The 16,903-nt window shown below is 29.9% G+C and overlaps 1 protein-coding gene across 1 annotated transcript in view; it reads left to right on the forward strand.

Moving 5' to 3' along the window:
- Positions 1–16,903, forward strand: part of LOC107457394 (aryl hydrocarbon receptor) — a 168,307-nt gene that overhangs the window by 131,119 nt on the left and 20,285 nt on the right. The window contains exons 4-5 of the mRNA XM_043045862.2: positions 3,643–3,732; positions 16,646–16,781. Coding sequence (XP_042901796.2) covers positions 3,643–3,732; positions 16,646–16,781 — 226 coding nt within the window. The remainder of the gene's footprint in view (positions 1–3,642; positions 3,733–16,645; positions 16,782–16,903) is intronic.

Genomic DNA, 16,903 nt, shown 5'->3' on the forward strand with positions numbered 1-16,903 from the left:
CAATAAATAAAATGGACGGCGCGGCGGGTTCTTCACACCCCCAGTTATTCCAATTAACCGAGAAAACTACCGACTTTAATGAGGTTGGCCACAAATATACCGACTGCGAGACAGTCATAAAAAGATGGGTCCAACTCTATTGAAAAGAAACTTGGCGGCGTCTTCCAGTCCTTGTCTCATTAGTATCTGCCATACAATGAAAGAAACACCTGAGATTAATAGACAAATTCTTTACACTTTGAAGATGATTCCTGACAGCAGTGGGGGAAGTTTGGTTTTTTTTTTAGAAGCTTAGATTTTTTTCTTCCTTTCTTGTTTTGAAGAAGTGTTTACCAGTGGTTACATTGATAATGCTGTTTCTTTTTTTTTTTACCAAGCGAGAATATAGGGATCATATTCAAAGTACTAAATAAAGATTTAGTTTTGAAGCTTGAGGAAGTAAATCGTTGTATAAAAAAAAAGGGAACTCAAAAGTGAATTTATATTAATATTACTGTATCGGATTGTATAATATTTAAGAATCGAATGTCAAGATTTTCAGTTTTTCAGGAATTTTGTTTATTAAGTTTATTTATTTTTTTTTAAATATTTTCAGTAAATTACATGCTTTAACTTCATTTATAATTTTTCTTCAAACCGTTTATTAGCTAATACACTGTTAGAATTTTCATTCTAAAATTTGGAAAATGGAAAATATGTGTGCTTAATTTGGGAAATGTGTGCTTTTTTAAAGCATGTTTTTATTAGAACTTGATTAGTGCGTGGGTAAACCAAGCACTAATTCAGAACTCCAAAATATTATTCACAAAGAAAAAAAAATATAGCTATGTTTTTAGTTTTATTAATAAAATGAATTTAAAAGTTACGCTTAAGCTCATTAAAAATTTGCATTAATTAGCTCATTTATGGCACAACGTAAGATAATAATCGCATACAATTCTATATTCTGAATTATTTCTGCTAATGTAAATTTAAGTAAATCATAATACTCTAAATTTAGTTGTCTTTTGATGTTCAAAACATAAAAAGAATTTAAACTTATTGATTCATTTTAATAGACAGCATTCGGCATACTTCAAAGCGAGATTAATAATTTCTTTTCAGATTAAAAAACTCATAATATATTTTTTCTTTTACAACTATATATCATCCTAAGCAATTAACCTTAATTAAATCCAAATAAACTGTACAAATCACATCACCATTATCGAACTTTTACAAATACGGTCCCTACCTCACAAAAGAACATAATAACATCATGTTCATCAACCGCAAAAAGCATGTCTATCCGAAAAGGGAGGATGACCCCCGTGACCCCTCCCATTGTGCTCTACCTGATGGAGATCCCCCAATATTTGCCCACACAGGCAGGGGAGCACAAAAGAAGGCAATTTCGGCTCTTTTTTGGGATTTGTAAAAGCATGTTTGTATTCACGGCTCCCCCAGGAGGAAAATGGAGTATCTGTGTATTTGGCGAAACGCACTACATGATGGGGGGAGTATCGATCAATTTCAGCTCTAAAATAATTCACTGGGTGTAAGAAAGACTACCATGACTTCAAAAGAATATTTTCTTTTGCGTTTCTAATTCCATATTTTTTAAAACACATAATAACAACATTTGATCTCATTGTGTGGAGTTTAAATGCTAAAATAATAAATTTAATGATGTGAAATTAAAGCTGTTCCATGATAGCTCTGTAGCCATATGAAATTACGCTTTTTAACCCCTTAACGATTGGTTAATTTTCTGGAAAACGGTCATAAAAAGGCCTATTTTTTTATTCCTGAAAATTATATAAAAATATGTGCATGAATAATATATATACATTTTTATTTTGTTTTTAGCTTGAAATTTTAAAAAAATTAAATTTTTAGGAAAAGTCAGCATGACTTAATATTGGTTTTCCAGCAAGCAAGCAAAATTTAAAAAATATGTGTTTTAAACAATAAAAAATAGTTTTATTAAAATTGCGTGTAATATAAATAAAGATTAGTAATTTTTTCTCTTGTGATAAATTTCAAAGCATGAGATACAAAGGCCAACGTCACAATCTGGACAGTAGTACCGAGTTTCCTTCCTACGTCTAGTTTAAAATAAACTATCTATAATTACCTTGAAAATATCCTGGTACTGCCATCTGACGTGTAAAATGAGAAATACAATGATTTCCTAGCAAAAGAAATGAATTATTTTTTATTCTTATTGGCGCGTTTCTACTGAACACTCCAGCCCGGAAATATCACGAGAGCGAGAAATAGAGGGCGAAACTTCAACCCATCATTTTCACGGGAGCGAGAAGGAAGGGGTAAAGATAAAGCTCTATTTTTATAACTGTTGTGAGCTTGTAACAGTTGCTCATGGCTGTTAGATTAGGTTTTGTCAATCATTTGTCTGCACTGTAAAAAATTCTGGATCAAATTACGATGCACTCTGGATGCATCATCCGTAAAATCCCTTTTCACAGTGAAATATTATATCGTAATTTTTACAGTAACATTTATTTAAATAGAGTGATTCAGTGATTTTACGGTATTTATTACTGTAAAAATTACGGGATATCAGATTCGTTTTGCCCCGTAACATGTTCCGGTAAAAATGGATTTTACAGTAGAAAGTACCGGCATCCTGAGCACTGGTACATTTTATGATTCATTTCACTGAAATAAATAACGCGAGTGGTTCAAAAACAGGCACCATGAGAGCCCAACAGTTGTATAGAAATTCTAATTTTAAATGCAACTATCTAAAAGAATAACGGAAATGAAAACGAAAAAATGACGAAAATTGAAAAGATAAATGTCTGAAAAATTCGTTATAGGAAGATAACCACTTCGACATATGCAGAATATTTTGAATTTTACTTAAAGTTCGATACTAAAATTTTATTATAAGAAGAAATTCGATGTAAGGAAATTACGTTGTACGGAAACTCTACAAATTGTGCTAGTTTATTACTTATTAAGATAATGTGCTATTGCAATCACTATTACCAATAATATACTACTAAAATATGAAAAGAAATATTTTTTCATAAATTTTGGGTATAGTAAACCACCGTTTATCGTACTCGCAGTAGCGGGGTTCAACTGTATATGGTAAGGTAATATAGTTTAAAATTATAACTTTATACTTCAAACTATATATATATATATGTACAAAGCAAACGATGAAAAAATATATGTTTTTAAAGAGATGAAAAATAATTTTTAATAAATACAATAATTTTAAATGTCTTCTCACACTGTTGTATTGATATATTTTGCTTTGCCAACATTAATAGCATATTAGAATGCCCTCTTTTTTTGCTGATATAATCGTGTGAGCTGATGACTAGATTATATCTTTTCCTTATTGTGTTTTTCGGCTTTTTAAATTTTTAAAACTTTTTAAAAATATTATTAAAAACATTTTATTTATTAATCATTTTTCTTCTTCTTTTTAAAAAATATTTTTTTTTCCTTGTTTTCTTTGTATTTTTAACTTATTTTGTGGGTTTTATGTACTGCCAGTTTACGCGCAATCAGTAAAACTTTTATCTCTCTATCTTTCTTTTTTGTCACTTTATCGTGTTGCGTGTGCATATATATATGTATATATATATATGCGATTGTGCGAATAGCCCATTATGCAGCTCTAGTGCGGTGCGNGGGTTTCTTCTGATCTTAACGTGTGATGGAGAAGTGTTCTACACATCGCACACCGTAGAAACTTATTTGGGCTTTCATCAGGTAATTATTGATTGTTAACTACGTGTTACGATAATGACTACCACTTTTATCAGATTACTTTAATATGCGACATACATTAATCACTACTGTTTTATTCTTATGCATCACTTTTTTTGTAATGTTATTAAAATTGATATCTGTAATAGGTTAAGTGTGGTGGCGAAGTGGTTGTGTGGATTCAAGTCTTATTTTTAATCAAGTCGATTTGTAGATTAGTCAATTAGATAAGTAGATTAACAATTATAAGACTTTAAAATATTTCATATATGTCTGTGGAAGTGGTAGCAAATCTATGAAATAGTATCGTAATTTTTCAATGAAATTACTGCGAAAAATATTTGGTTCCTTTAAAGAAAATTATGTTTGCAAATTTTTGGTTATTATTAAATAGGCAATTTTGTTAGGTTAGCCCATTGAACACGGGGGAAAACAATTCTGATAAAAAGCAGTACTGTATGGTAATGACATTTTTCGTTAAAAAAAAAACCTAAAATATATGATATTTAAACCATTCATTTGGTAATTATTTCGTTTATATACTAAAAACTTACCATAAATTCAGGTTTTCGAAATTATAATATACTTATAACTCCTTGGCCCAATGAAGGCAACCGGTTTTCTTCGTGAGCCGATGACACTTGTTTTTATTTTTCCAATATTTGCTTTAACGTTTCATAATTATAACGTTTATACCTTGGTATACGTAGTATGAAAGTTAATCATTACATGAATGAGTAGAAAATTATCAAATTGCCAAATTTGTTGCCATAATCGATTACAGGAAATGAGTGAGCAAAAGATAACAACTTTTCTCTATTATTAAATTGTACTCACATATCTGAAAATCGATTACGTAAGTTATCAAAATGTTCTAATCAAGATGGCGTGTGGATTATAGAGAAATTAGGAACCAATCCGAAGAAAGATCGTAACATTTCACGATGCAGAGAAAAAAGAGCAGACCATGTTGAAAATTTGGATAATGTTGAAAATTTTTCAAATGATATCGGAGTAGCATGCTGGAGAACAACCACTGCTGAGGGACCCATAGCAGATTTTAGAAAGAAAAAAACAGCTTTGGTTAATAACAGGCTGTAGTACTGAAGAAGGAGCAGAAGATATTAGTACTTATTATTTTAATATCATGTTAAGTATCGATGATATTTAAAATTTGTATTCATTCATAAAAATTTCAATTTCAATTTTTTTTTATGATATATTTTTCGCTAAATGACATTAAATGTATACGATTTTTAATATGAATGAACTGTTTCCAGAAAAGTCCTGATCCAATTTATGGGATTATTTTTGCATTATATCAACATATTCTAATTTTTTTGATGGGTGAAACTTTCTATTGTTCTATAATTTACCTATAATGAAAACGTACCATGTATTTTCAGCAACAGAAAATTTAAAAAAAAAAATCGATTTTTTAAGTTTAGAATCCTCATTCAGATTAAACATAGAGAAGGAAAAAAAAACGTATCATTAATTGATAAGATCTTCTAATAGCATATTGAAATTCCGAATTGAAAAAGTTCCATGATAAATAAGCAGCTATGAATCACTTATCTGGCTTTATATAAAATGATTTAACCTGTGAGCATCAGCATGACACGGGGATCATTAATAACTCCCTAAGCAAACGACACGGATTCATAAGACGTCATATTTGCAACATTCGATTGCTCCAATTGCTGTTAGCGCGTCATACCTTCAGCCCCGCCCCTTTCTCGACAGAATAAAAAGGAATGATTTTTTATTCTCTCTTTCCACCCCCATTCACCTAATCATTTCTTCTTTCCGAATGGAGGGTGGGGGGAAGTGGTATTCGCAGAGAACGAGCGAATCCCGGCGCCCTGAAGCGTTCGCCATTCTCACAACCTCGACGCAGAATCATTGCATCATCTGAATAAATGAGGTTTTGCGCCCCGAAGGGTTGCCACAATCTTGTGCTTGGCTTGGTATTCTTATTTAAATGCCATATATTTGCCAAGCAATGAGATAATAGAAATTTAATATATATTTTTTGGTCTCTTTAATATTTTTGAGATTACTTTTATTTCCCATAACATTTTAGAATTAATTTCAAAAATTTGTTTATTTATTTATTATTTCATTTATTTATTTAATTCATTTGTTTTAAAAGTCTGTATGGGCTCAGGCACAAAATATTCAATTTTTCGCACTTAAATAAGTATGCATTTATTATTGAACTTTGAGTGTTTACATCTGAGGTTCTCGGTCCTCAACATATAGTATGCTGCTTAAATAAGACATACATTGCTGTTACATACATTGCTACATACGACCACGTATGCTGTTGAAGTATTTTTTTTTGTGGCAATTTTGATCCCCCCCCCCTTTTCTGTCATCAGGAAAACAAGCAAATCACAACCCTCTATCATTCATACGAAAGAACTCACCCCCCCCCCAACCTTTTTGCATCGACTTTTTCTATGGCAATCTTAAATTCAAATAAAAGATGTCATTTAGCATAAAACAAAATTTACATTTAAATTCGTTTTTTTGTTTATCACATTATTCTCGGTGAATTTTTTAATATTCGTTTTAAGCTCAAAACTGTTAGCCAGCTGTTTTTTTCTAATTTTTTCTTACCGTAAATTCAACAAATTTCCACGTAATTTTGTTTTGCTTTTTAATAAAATTTTGAAAAAAAAGAGGGGATTTTAATGCCTTACGTAAGCATTGCTCATTCATCTCCCCCCCCCCCCNCATTCCCCCCCCCCCCCCCTTGACAGCAGAAATAAGCAAAACCATCCCCTACATCTGAAATATACGTAATATTTGAATAACCCCTTAGAACATTTAACATTTTGGCATGCGTTAGCTAATATATGTAGTTTTCTGTTCGATGACTAGAACCACAAGTAAGGACTTATATTTTGAGGGCATTTGAGCACGAGACTAGACCTCCTCAATTCTGAAGTAATGCGGCATATAGTTAATTTACTGAAATCTGTTTTGATTCTAATTTCTTTTATTTTTTTTCCCTAAAATTTTATTTTTATTAAATTTTATTAACAACCAAAACCATTGTTCCTCTAATTAATAATGTCGTAACGTTTAACTTTGATACACCGTACCTTTTTAAAATACACAAAAAGAGAAGTCCAAAAACAATTTTAGGGCTATTAAAAAAATTAAATAAAAGAATAAAACAAAATTTTGAGTGACGATAACATTTCTACTGGAGGTAAAATTCCGCGAAATATTTAAAAGCGAATGGAATAATATCGAAAATATTGAATTGTATTTGCTATAATAGATCCCATTAATGTCACATTTAAATTTAATTTGATAATTATAAATATGAAATTATGAAAATGATTATTTTTCATTAAAAATTATATCATTCAATTAACATTAATCAAATAAAAAATCATTCAATTAACATTAGTTATTTTTTATACATTTATTCCACCAAAAAAAAAGAAGAAAATAACGTGGTTTCTTTTCGATATGCTTTTCTGTTCGATAAGTTTTAAAGCTCTTATAGAAGCTATAAAAATATGTATAAATGAACTGTACATGAACATTAAATCAAAAAGAGTAATTCACTTATTAATTTTCTCAGAAAACATTAAAATATTTGAATACAAAATTTTTAAACTACAAGGAATATGTTGATTTAATTTTTTACCTATTTGTTCCGAAATACTCTTCGTTTTCTTCTTAAAAGCTTTTTCGCGAAAATAAGCAGAACTATTTGTTAAATTTTTTTCCCTTAAAATATTAGTAAAAGAAAAAAAAGGTGAGCACATAAGAAATAATTTACAAAAGAAACATTCATGAAAGCCTTAATAATAATAAAAAAAGAATTTTTTTTTCTTCATTTACTAGAAATAAAAATCGTCTGATTAAAAACATCAGTTCGTAAAAACATTTTTTTGAACAATCGTTTTCTGTAGAACTGTTTTCACTGCGGAAGCAATTTCGTCGCGGGAAAGTATAAGTGTAGGCGTAAAGCTCGCACTGATTGGTGGTTGGAAAGTTAATGCTCGAATTATTTGGGGATGGGCGGGGACTATTAGCAGTAGGAGAACTTATGGTAATTTACAAATTAACGCAGGTTTTAGGATATAGAATCATAATGTTGCAATTTCCTATGACTGAGAAAATAAAAAAAGTAGGAGCTATTTTTCAAAAGGTCATTCCATTTTTTCCCCCCTTCGAAGATAATCTGCGTTTTGCTGTATAACTTTCTTCCTTCTTTATATTACTGAAAATCCATTTCATTTAATGAAATTTCCTCTTAAATACTATTCTTTAACATATTCATGTCATGCGAGCTATTTATTTCCTTGCATATAGCTGTAATTCTCATTAGCAATGAACAAAATATTTCTAGAAAGTTATTATGTTATATTTTGCAGTAGTAATATCTTCAAGGACTTTTCGTTTAAATTAAGGGTACATATAAAAATTAAATACTAGTAGTCTATTATATTTCATGACTACGTTTTCATTAGCTCACGGCTAAGTTAGTGAAGGGAAATCTTGAAATCAAAATTCTTACCGAATTCCAACTAATTAGAGTACAGTTATTTCAACTGGAATTTTGTGCTGAATAACAAATCAAACTTCAGTTGATTCCAAACCACTACTGCCAAAATTTGTCATTCTCTTATTGCCAAAGGCAACTCGTTGTCAATTGAATTTTGACCTCTTTCTGACTAGCTAAAGTGCTGAAAATTTAACTAGATCTCTGTGCTTGATAGCAATGCATGCTTCAATCGTTTTTTGACTAACAAGAAATTTTTATTGTCATTTTATTATCGATTGAAACTTATATTCATTTGAAATTTTAAACACTTCCTGACTAGCTATAGCGATCAAAATTTAACTAAAGCATTTTGCCAGAAGAAAAAAAGAAAAAGAGAGAAGAAAAAATTCAACAATTTCCTAAGTGAAGCAAGCACGATTTGTATCTAATAAATTCATTCAATTAATTTTTTTTTCCATTTCATGAAATTAAAAAGAAGAAAGCAAATTAACTTAAAAAAATTAATTCACAAAACTAAAAAGCTGAAAATAATTAAAGTAAGCAAAAAAATTAGACAACACATTTTTTAAGTTTGCTAATTAGAATAATATAATTTTATTATTACCACACTTAAAATGAAAAACATTTGACTCATTACTTTCGCACTCACAAATTTTATAACCATGGAAAATCCCCCCCCCCAAATCTTTCGAACTCTACGTTTTTTATTTTAAGTATGACAAAAGTAGAAATCCTTTATCCTTTTTTGTGAACTTCAAAACGCAATTTTATTTGCTTTTTTATTATTTTATGTAGCTTATTAAAATGATTTCATTGAAAACATTTTGTTTATTAAAATAAGAGTGACTACATAAGAACGAAAGATAATTTTTTTTTACGAAAATAGCAGAAAAATTTCAACCAAATATGCACTTGAAATTTAGATATTATTTGTATATATCTTAACAAAACTCATAAAACACCAGTGTCATACCAATTTTTTTAACCAGTTTTTCACCACTCACAGTTTTTAAAATGTGGACTCCATTTCAAGAGGTCACATTGTTAAAATTTGAAAACAAAAGAAATTGAAAACAAAACCGATAACACCATTTATAGTTTACACTTATAATTCTTGTTCTCTTCCCTTCACCATGTAACACAAAAGTTGAGTAGTTTTATTCTTAAATTGTTCTAATAGAAAACTTTCAGCGATAATTGCCTTCTGAGTTCACTTATCCAAGGGTATCTGCGAAAGTTTTCCAGGAGCTGACTCATATTCATTAATTCCAAAAGAATTTAGACTTTTATTTATTTATTTATTTATTTATTTATTTATTTATAATTTTTTATTTTTATACATTTATTTATTTATCGTTTTTTATTTATTTGACAATTAATTAATTTATTTATTCTATTTTTAAAAAATATTCTTACACGAGGTCATTAGAAACTTTCATCTTTTAAATTGGGCTCAAATTTATAAAGATATGGATTTGAAAAATTTGATCTATTAAAATAGGTGATAAAATGAATTAATTTAAATGTTGTTTTCTGCTACCTAAATTGAAATAACTATTTAAAAATATATTACCGGCAAAAACTTCTATTTGAATGTTTTCATCGTCTAATACACCTTTCTTCTGTAGTTCAGACTCAATGAAATTTATTGTGATCGAAAAATATATTACCCTTGTATACAGACAAAAAAAAAATATTAAAGTAATCTAAAAATAAATTGGTTGCATCTGAGTACCAACCCAGACAACCCAGCAATAATTATTTCTCACCAGCAGTTCCCACTTCTGCTTTACCCCGGAATCGAAAGCAAATGACGAACATTCCATCTTCGCAAGCCTTCCCTTTCACAATACTAAAAATTTCCGAGGCCCTTCGATAATTTTCACCCATTTTCGTCTCCCCCTTCCCCCACAGAACCTCCTTCCCAGACAACGTCGATTCATTAATTAACCTGACATAACAGATAATTAGTCGTGTATGCTGGAAACTTGGCGCTCCGTTCCTAATGAGGTTATCAATAACTCTCCTTAGCCCATCGGTTTCTGATGCCCATCTCGCCTCCTCCTTTTCCAGAATATCTTCCTCCTCCCCCGCATCCCCCAAGTCTCCCTCTATCTGAGTGATGTTCCCTGTCACCTCGGGGTGCCTCCCCTTTCGTTACGGTATCTCCCACCCCCGATACCCCAGATTTTCTCTCGCAGTTTTGTGAAATCACCCCTACCTCTTCTGTAGCAGCACCCGCCTTTATGCACTACTTTTGCTGATTTATGTCCGATGGCGGAGTTGTGAAGTTTGTTGGCTGGATTACTCTTTTTTTGGCGATCTATGTACACAAGCCTTTCAATCATGGTTTAATAAAATCATTTAGTTCTTATGACAGTTTAAAAAATAAACATGGTTTTGAAGGTTGAAAGTTTCAAAAAAACACTTAAAACTCAATAACGATTATAAAAAAAAATAACGCTTGACACACTTGAGCAGTATATATTTATTTTTGACATTCATTTCGTCACCGAAATAAAGCGGTTTTTGATATACTACTCTCTCGTGCGCCATTTCAATGAATTTTGGAAATCCCGCCAAAAAAATTTAGGATTCTAAAACGGTTTACACTGTTTGATGGGAGAGTTCAGGGCAAGTGCCCTTACTTGTCAGACAGGTTTTAAGTTCTTGAATCCTGATAATGATTGATAAGTCATACTCTTTTCATTTTACGCTGTATAATGTGTTGTGTTAAGCTTAATTTTTCTAGCAAAATTCGTATCCTCAAGCAAGTAATTTAGTCAATTAGATGAAATGCGTACTTAGAAAATCTCCCAGAATACTGTTTAGTCAAAAATATTAAAAAAATTGGCATAAATTTTGAGCATCCGTTTTTTACAGTGTTATTCTGGATGAAAACTTAAGAGTAATTATGAATTAACCAGACATTACTGTTACTGATATTACTGATATGTTAACTATTCTAATAAGTGCGGTTATCATTGTTATGGTCATATTTCTGATGCCACCTTCTGATGCCACCTATTTTTTGATGAAAGAATAAAAGTTGGCTCGTAAAATTATGGATATTTGATGAGTGTTTCCCCTTATAATTTCCACATATCTGGGTTTTTTAAAAAAAATTGTCAACTAATAATTGGCAAATAATAACAACAGGCTAACCAATGTGCAACCAAAGTATAGCAACACTTTATTCCAAGTAGCGGTCAAGCTTCGGACAACGCAATCCAATCTGAGTAATTTGACCACTTAATAGACTCCCAATGCCTTTCTACAGGGACACAACGTTCATTTTAGAGAGCCTTGGTAATAAAGCCTTGGATAGGGTTATAGTAGCCTGTTTTGAAAGCATCTGCAAAGGTGGCGCTGGGTAAAAATTGTCAAAACTAAACCAAATAAGTATGACTAACTAGTTCACAAAAGCTATACAAATAGCATGCTATTTGCTTATTTCTTTTGGTGTTGGAGTCTAAGATGTCCCAAAGCTTTGTGTAAATAAAAATATACAGTATTTTCAATTCAGAAGCCAATCAGGTTGGTGCAACACGCACGCGTGACGTCGCTTACAGGTATCCAATTAAACCAGACTTAAATCACATGGGTATGCATAATCACTTCACTTCTTCTCGAGTAGCAATTACCCAATAAAATATTTATTTTCCCGAAACGAGCACTTGCTTCGAACTGCAATTTAATAAGAAGTATTTTCAAATCTTCATTTTCTATAACAAAAATCATCAAACATTGTAGTAATAGAAAATATATAAAAAGAATATTGACGTATCAAAGTATATAAAGAGTATTTTAAGCGTTCAATTACTATCACCGTCATAAGTCCTCAAAAGTAATCACCCAAAGTCCACAAAACTAAAATAATCATTACCTCCTAATCGAATTTGAACTTGAGATAAAAAGATAGGAAAGAAGAACAGTTGTGATGTGAGCGCCACTCGTGGCGTGACTGAAAACTATTTTCTTTTCTTCCGCCATTAGCGATAGAGAAATGAAATAGTGCTCCACATGACTAATTCACTATTGATGCTCTATCCTCTCTCCTGGGTATCGTTTTGATCCAGTTTGATTGTTTACATAAATTTGTCATTCCGATTAGAATTGGAAAAAAAAGCAAACAAACGTAGCTTTATTTAAATATGAGTACTTTTAATTAATTAAACATTTTTGTTTTGGATATTTGTCGTTAAAGGAACTTCATGCCTCTGTTGATTTCGTTTTATTTAATTAGAGTATAGTTTTTATTTATTTATTATGTATTTATAAGAGCATTGTTTGATTTCCCGGTTGAATGCAAGATTGTTTTGATATCTATTGTTAATTACTAATAAAGATCTATTTGAGTTTGTGGTAATAAAGTATTACTAATTAAAAGTGTTTGAAGAACTACATCTCGCTCCATTCCCAGAACTTTTTTTTTCTAATTGAAAAAATTCAGTGAGTCAACAAGAGAAAACTAATGAAGCCTTAAATTAATAATGGGATAGCTTCAATTTAGTTTATTTCAAAATACAAAGTCTAAGGAGTGTATTGTTTTTGTTGTTCAGCCACAGAAATAAGCTAAAGTATCAGTTAAAAAATTATTTGAATACTCATCAGAAAATCTAAAACAAAAGTCAAAAAAATTTTTCAAAAAAATTTACCTAATATTTAGTTTAGCTTAAATTATGATATATGTTCCCAGAAAATCTAAACTTTATGTTAATATCATAAATGAAGAAAAACAAGCATTGGGAAATTTTAAAGAGGTGTGAAAAAATAATTGAACTTTAAACATATCTTATTTAGTTACAAAAATATACACTTATAAATTTGATAAATTTCTGATTAAAATACGCTTGATAAACTAAGGGAAAATTTAACAAAATATTTGTGCTTTAAAGATATATTTATTCGTATAAATGCACACTTGCGATAATTTTGATAAATTTCTGATAACAAGCGCAATTCTGATAAATGTTTTAGATATTTATCATAATATTCATGCTTCAAACATATCTTTATTTATATAAATATAGGTTATTGATAATTTGAATAAATTTCTGCACTGAGGAAAAAAGTATAGCCAAAACTACAAGAAAAAGGTAAAATTTACCGTGTTTCTGGCTCTATGGGAACATCAAAAAGCTTTGTAATTTTTACTGAAGCACTTTGATAATGATTTTGGTACATTTAACAATGAACGTTTCCTGATATGTTAAAAAATTGAGTAATTTTATCATGATTCCTTAATACGGAACATAAAAACGATTTATTCAGTTAAATTTACTCTTTCAGTTACGTATATTTTACTAAATGTGTGGTAATAAGAACTATAATTTTGAAAACCAGAATTTTCGGTTAACTGTCACCAAGTGTATGGACAAACTACCAAATGGTTAAAATACCGTATATTATTTTAATTTCGTTGACTATAATTAGGTTTTTCTTTCTTTTTTAATAGATAGATAATGACGGTAATTTTACCAGTGTTTTTTCTCCGTTTCTCTGAGTGAGAACAAGTAGACTTCTGATAAATTTTGTAGAGATTTAACATAATATTTATGCCTTATGAACTTTAAGTATTTTTGATAAATATCTGATAACAAGCATACTTCTGTTAATTCTGAAGGAATAAAACTTTAAACTTTTCCTTATGCACTTTTCCTTATGCAATTTACACACACACACACACACACAACACTTCACCTTGCTGTGTTTATCAATTGCTTATATGATAAATCTGTAATCAAAATCTTCGTTTCCTTATTATACTTCATCAACAAATGCTGTATCTTGCCTAAATAAAAAAGAAACGCCTCTTAAGGTAAGATGAATTTTATGAATAAACTTTCATCGCGAAACTCTTCTGGTCAAAATTTTTCCGAAATTAAAGAGAATAACGATCCCCCTTCATCTCATCCCCCCCATCTCCATCCTCATCGACAGCAACGAATGGAGTGCCAAAAACGGCAACTTCTCCAATCCATTGCCCCTCGTCAGATGATGGATTGCTCTTGCTGCTCCGTGGGCATCCTAACAGATGGTCTACACCTTCCTCTCAAGCATCCTCCGCCAGCACGCGTTAATTAGAAAAGAGTCCCCAAGATGGTGCTTGAAAGACCCGCTCTTCCACATCACTTTTTTTTTAATCCCAACTTTTCCTCTTGAGCATCTGGATCTTGTCGCTGTTTTGTGCATGGAAGGAGAACCAAGAAGAAAACTTAGAAGCTTGGTACTACGTCACGAAGATTCGGGATCATCCTGGATGAGGATGCTGCAGGATCTCTTTTTCTGGATGGGAAGAATGTGACATGACGCTAGTTTGGTTAAAAGTTTTAAGTTTAAAGTTTTGAGGAGAAACTTTTTATTTCTTGGTTACGTCGGTGATGCTGGGAGTTTTGTACACTAGCGCGAATATTACGGATGCTTAAAAATTCAGTTTCGGGAAAAATAAATAAATTTTGGTTTTAGCATTTTCTGAAGCAAAATACTTAGTTGACATTTCCTCATTTTTTATTTACCAAAAAGTATTTGTAAAGAAGCTATAGTTTAGTTTTAGTGAAGTATTTTTATATTTTACTTTTTTTATTTCTACAAAAAGTATTTTGAACAAGGCAAATTTTAAAAGTGTTTTCTGATAAGTAAAGATAATTACTTACCTACCTGATTAAACTTTTATCTTTTCAAGCTATCTTTTTTAAGTAGAATTTATCACAGAAATAAATATAAATAATGCATTAGAATATACATTTTCTTATCTATTATATCTTGATTGATATTTCCCAATTTTTTATTAATTAAAAAGTATTTCTAAAGTAGCCGTTAGTTTAGTTTTAGTGCTGTATTTTTATAGTTAACTTTTTTATTTCTCTGCAAAAAGTATCTTTATGATGCAAATTTTAAAAGTGTTTTCTGATAAGTAAAGATAATTACTTATATGACAGAGTCAGTTTTTATTTTATCAAGCTATCTTTTTTAGGCAGAATTTATCACAAAAATAACTTAAAATAATAAATTAGAATATATATTTTCTAATCTTAGTAAGGAAAAGAGTAAGATTATTAACTTTATACGTATGATGGAAAAGTAATATTAAAACTTCTCCAAAATTAAAAATATGCCAGTACAGATAAGTTATTATAAGTTATTTTTAACTAATTTTATTCTTTTAAATTTATCAATCGATTCTCATGACTCAAAAGAATCAGAAGTTCATTGACAATGACTTGATTCCTTTTCTTTAAGAATTTCTTAAATATGATGCAGTATTGTAATTAAAACTGCCTAGATATTCAGTGTTAAATCAAAAGCCTAAATTAAAATTAATTGCGGGTTTATTTTTACAAATAACAAAGTACTTAGTATAGTAATTTTTTTTTTTGAAAAATATTAACTATCACAAAATTTCCAAGATATTTTTTTATATATTTTCATATCATGTAATTTCATAGTTTTGTTAAATCAATCTATATTCAATATATTTTTAAATTTTTTTTTACTTAATTTTATGTTAGTCGTTTTACCTTACTTACACGACAAAAGAAAATTTCATAATTGAGGACTATGAAGACCAAATCCGTATATCCTTTACGAGATATATATGTATGATTTTTTCATAATTATTTTTAACTGTGGGAAAATTTTATTTATAATTAAATTATTTTAGAGTAAGTGTGCTCGATGTAACAAGCATGGCATTTTACGATAAATTTACCATTACGATAAATTTCCAAATCACTGTCAATATACTGATACTAAAGAAATAAAAATCGAATGCTTTTACACTACTACACTTCCCTGTTGTGACAAATTATTTTGAAGGTAGTATCTTTTAATGCTGTTTGAGTAAGCAATATTTTGCGGAAGAAGGTAAGCTTGAAATCATTTTTATTTATTTCTTGTATCAGTGAAGAGCAAACATTATTTCACTTTATTTATTTCTTGCAATCCTAACTTTTCATGCTTACTAAATATGTGTGGGGGACTTAAAAATTCAGTTTCTAGTTTTTCTAAATTATAGTTTTTATTATAACACATTTCGCAAAAATACAAAACTGAAAAGTAAACTTAATCAAATAAATGGGTTTTTTTTGCCATGCTCTAAACTGTCATGATAAAATTACCCAAATTTCATCACATATTATAAATTCATCTTTAATTTTTTACCAAAATTATTACCAAAGCTTTTCGGTAAAAATTTTACCGAGCTTTTTAGTGTTCCCATAGAGCAAAAAACATAGTAAATTTTACTATAAATCATACAACATATTTTTTTCTCAGTACACTAATTTGTGAAAGTATAACCACAAACTATTAAAATAATTTAATTTCTTCATATTAGTTTTTAAAGTTTTTATGATTGTTATTTTCTGTTTTTTTTTTCAGTCTGATATTTGTCACCAAAGTGTATACGAGCTTGTCCATTCCGAAGACAGAGAAGAACTGCAGAGGCATCTCATGTGGAATTCCCAGTTGTCACCAGAAAGAAGCAATCTTTCTCTGCAGGAAGCTCTACAGTCGGGTAAGACACACCTACTGTACTACTGCGTGTTGTGATAAAATTGCTTGCAATACCCTACAATCAAACTTCTTAATCAACATTGCGAAGAATTTCGGTTATACATTTAATTAATCCTACACGAC

This window comes from Parasteatoda tepidariorum, chromosome 10 (genome assembly GCF_043381705.1).
Source record: "Parasteatoda tepidariorum isolate YZ-2023 chromosome 10, CAS_Ptep_4.0, whole genome shotgun sequence".
Lineage (NCBI taxonomy): Eukaryota > Metazoa > Arthropoda > Arachnida > Araneae > Theridiidae > Parasteatoda > Parasteatoda tepidariorum.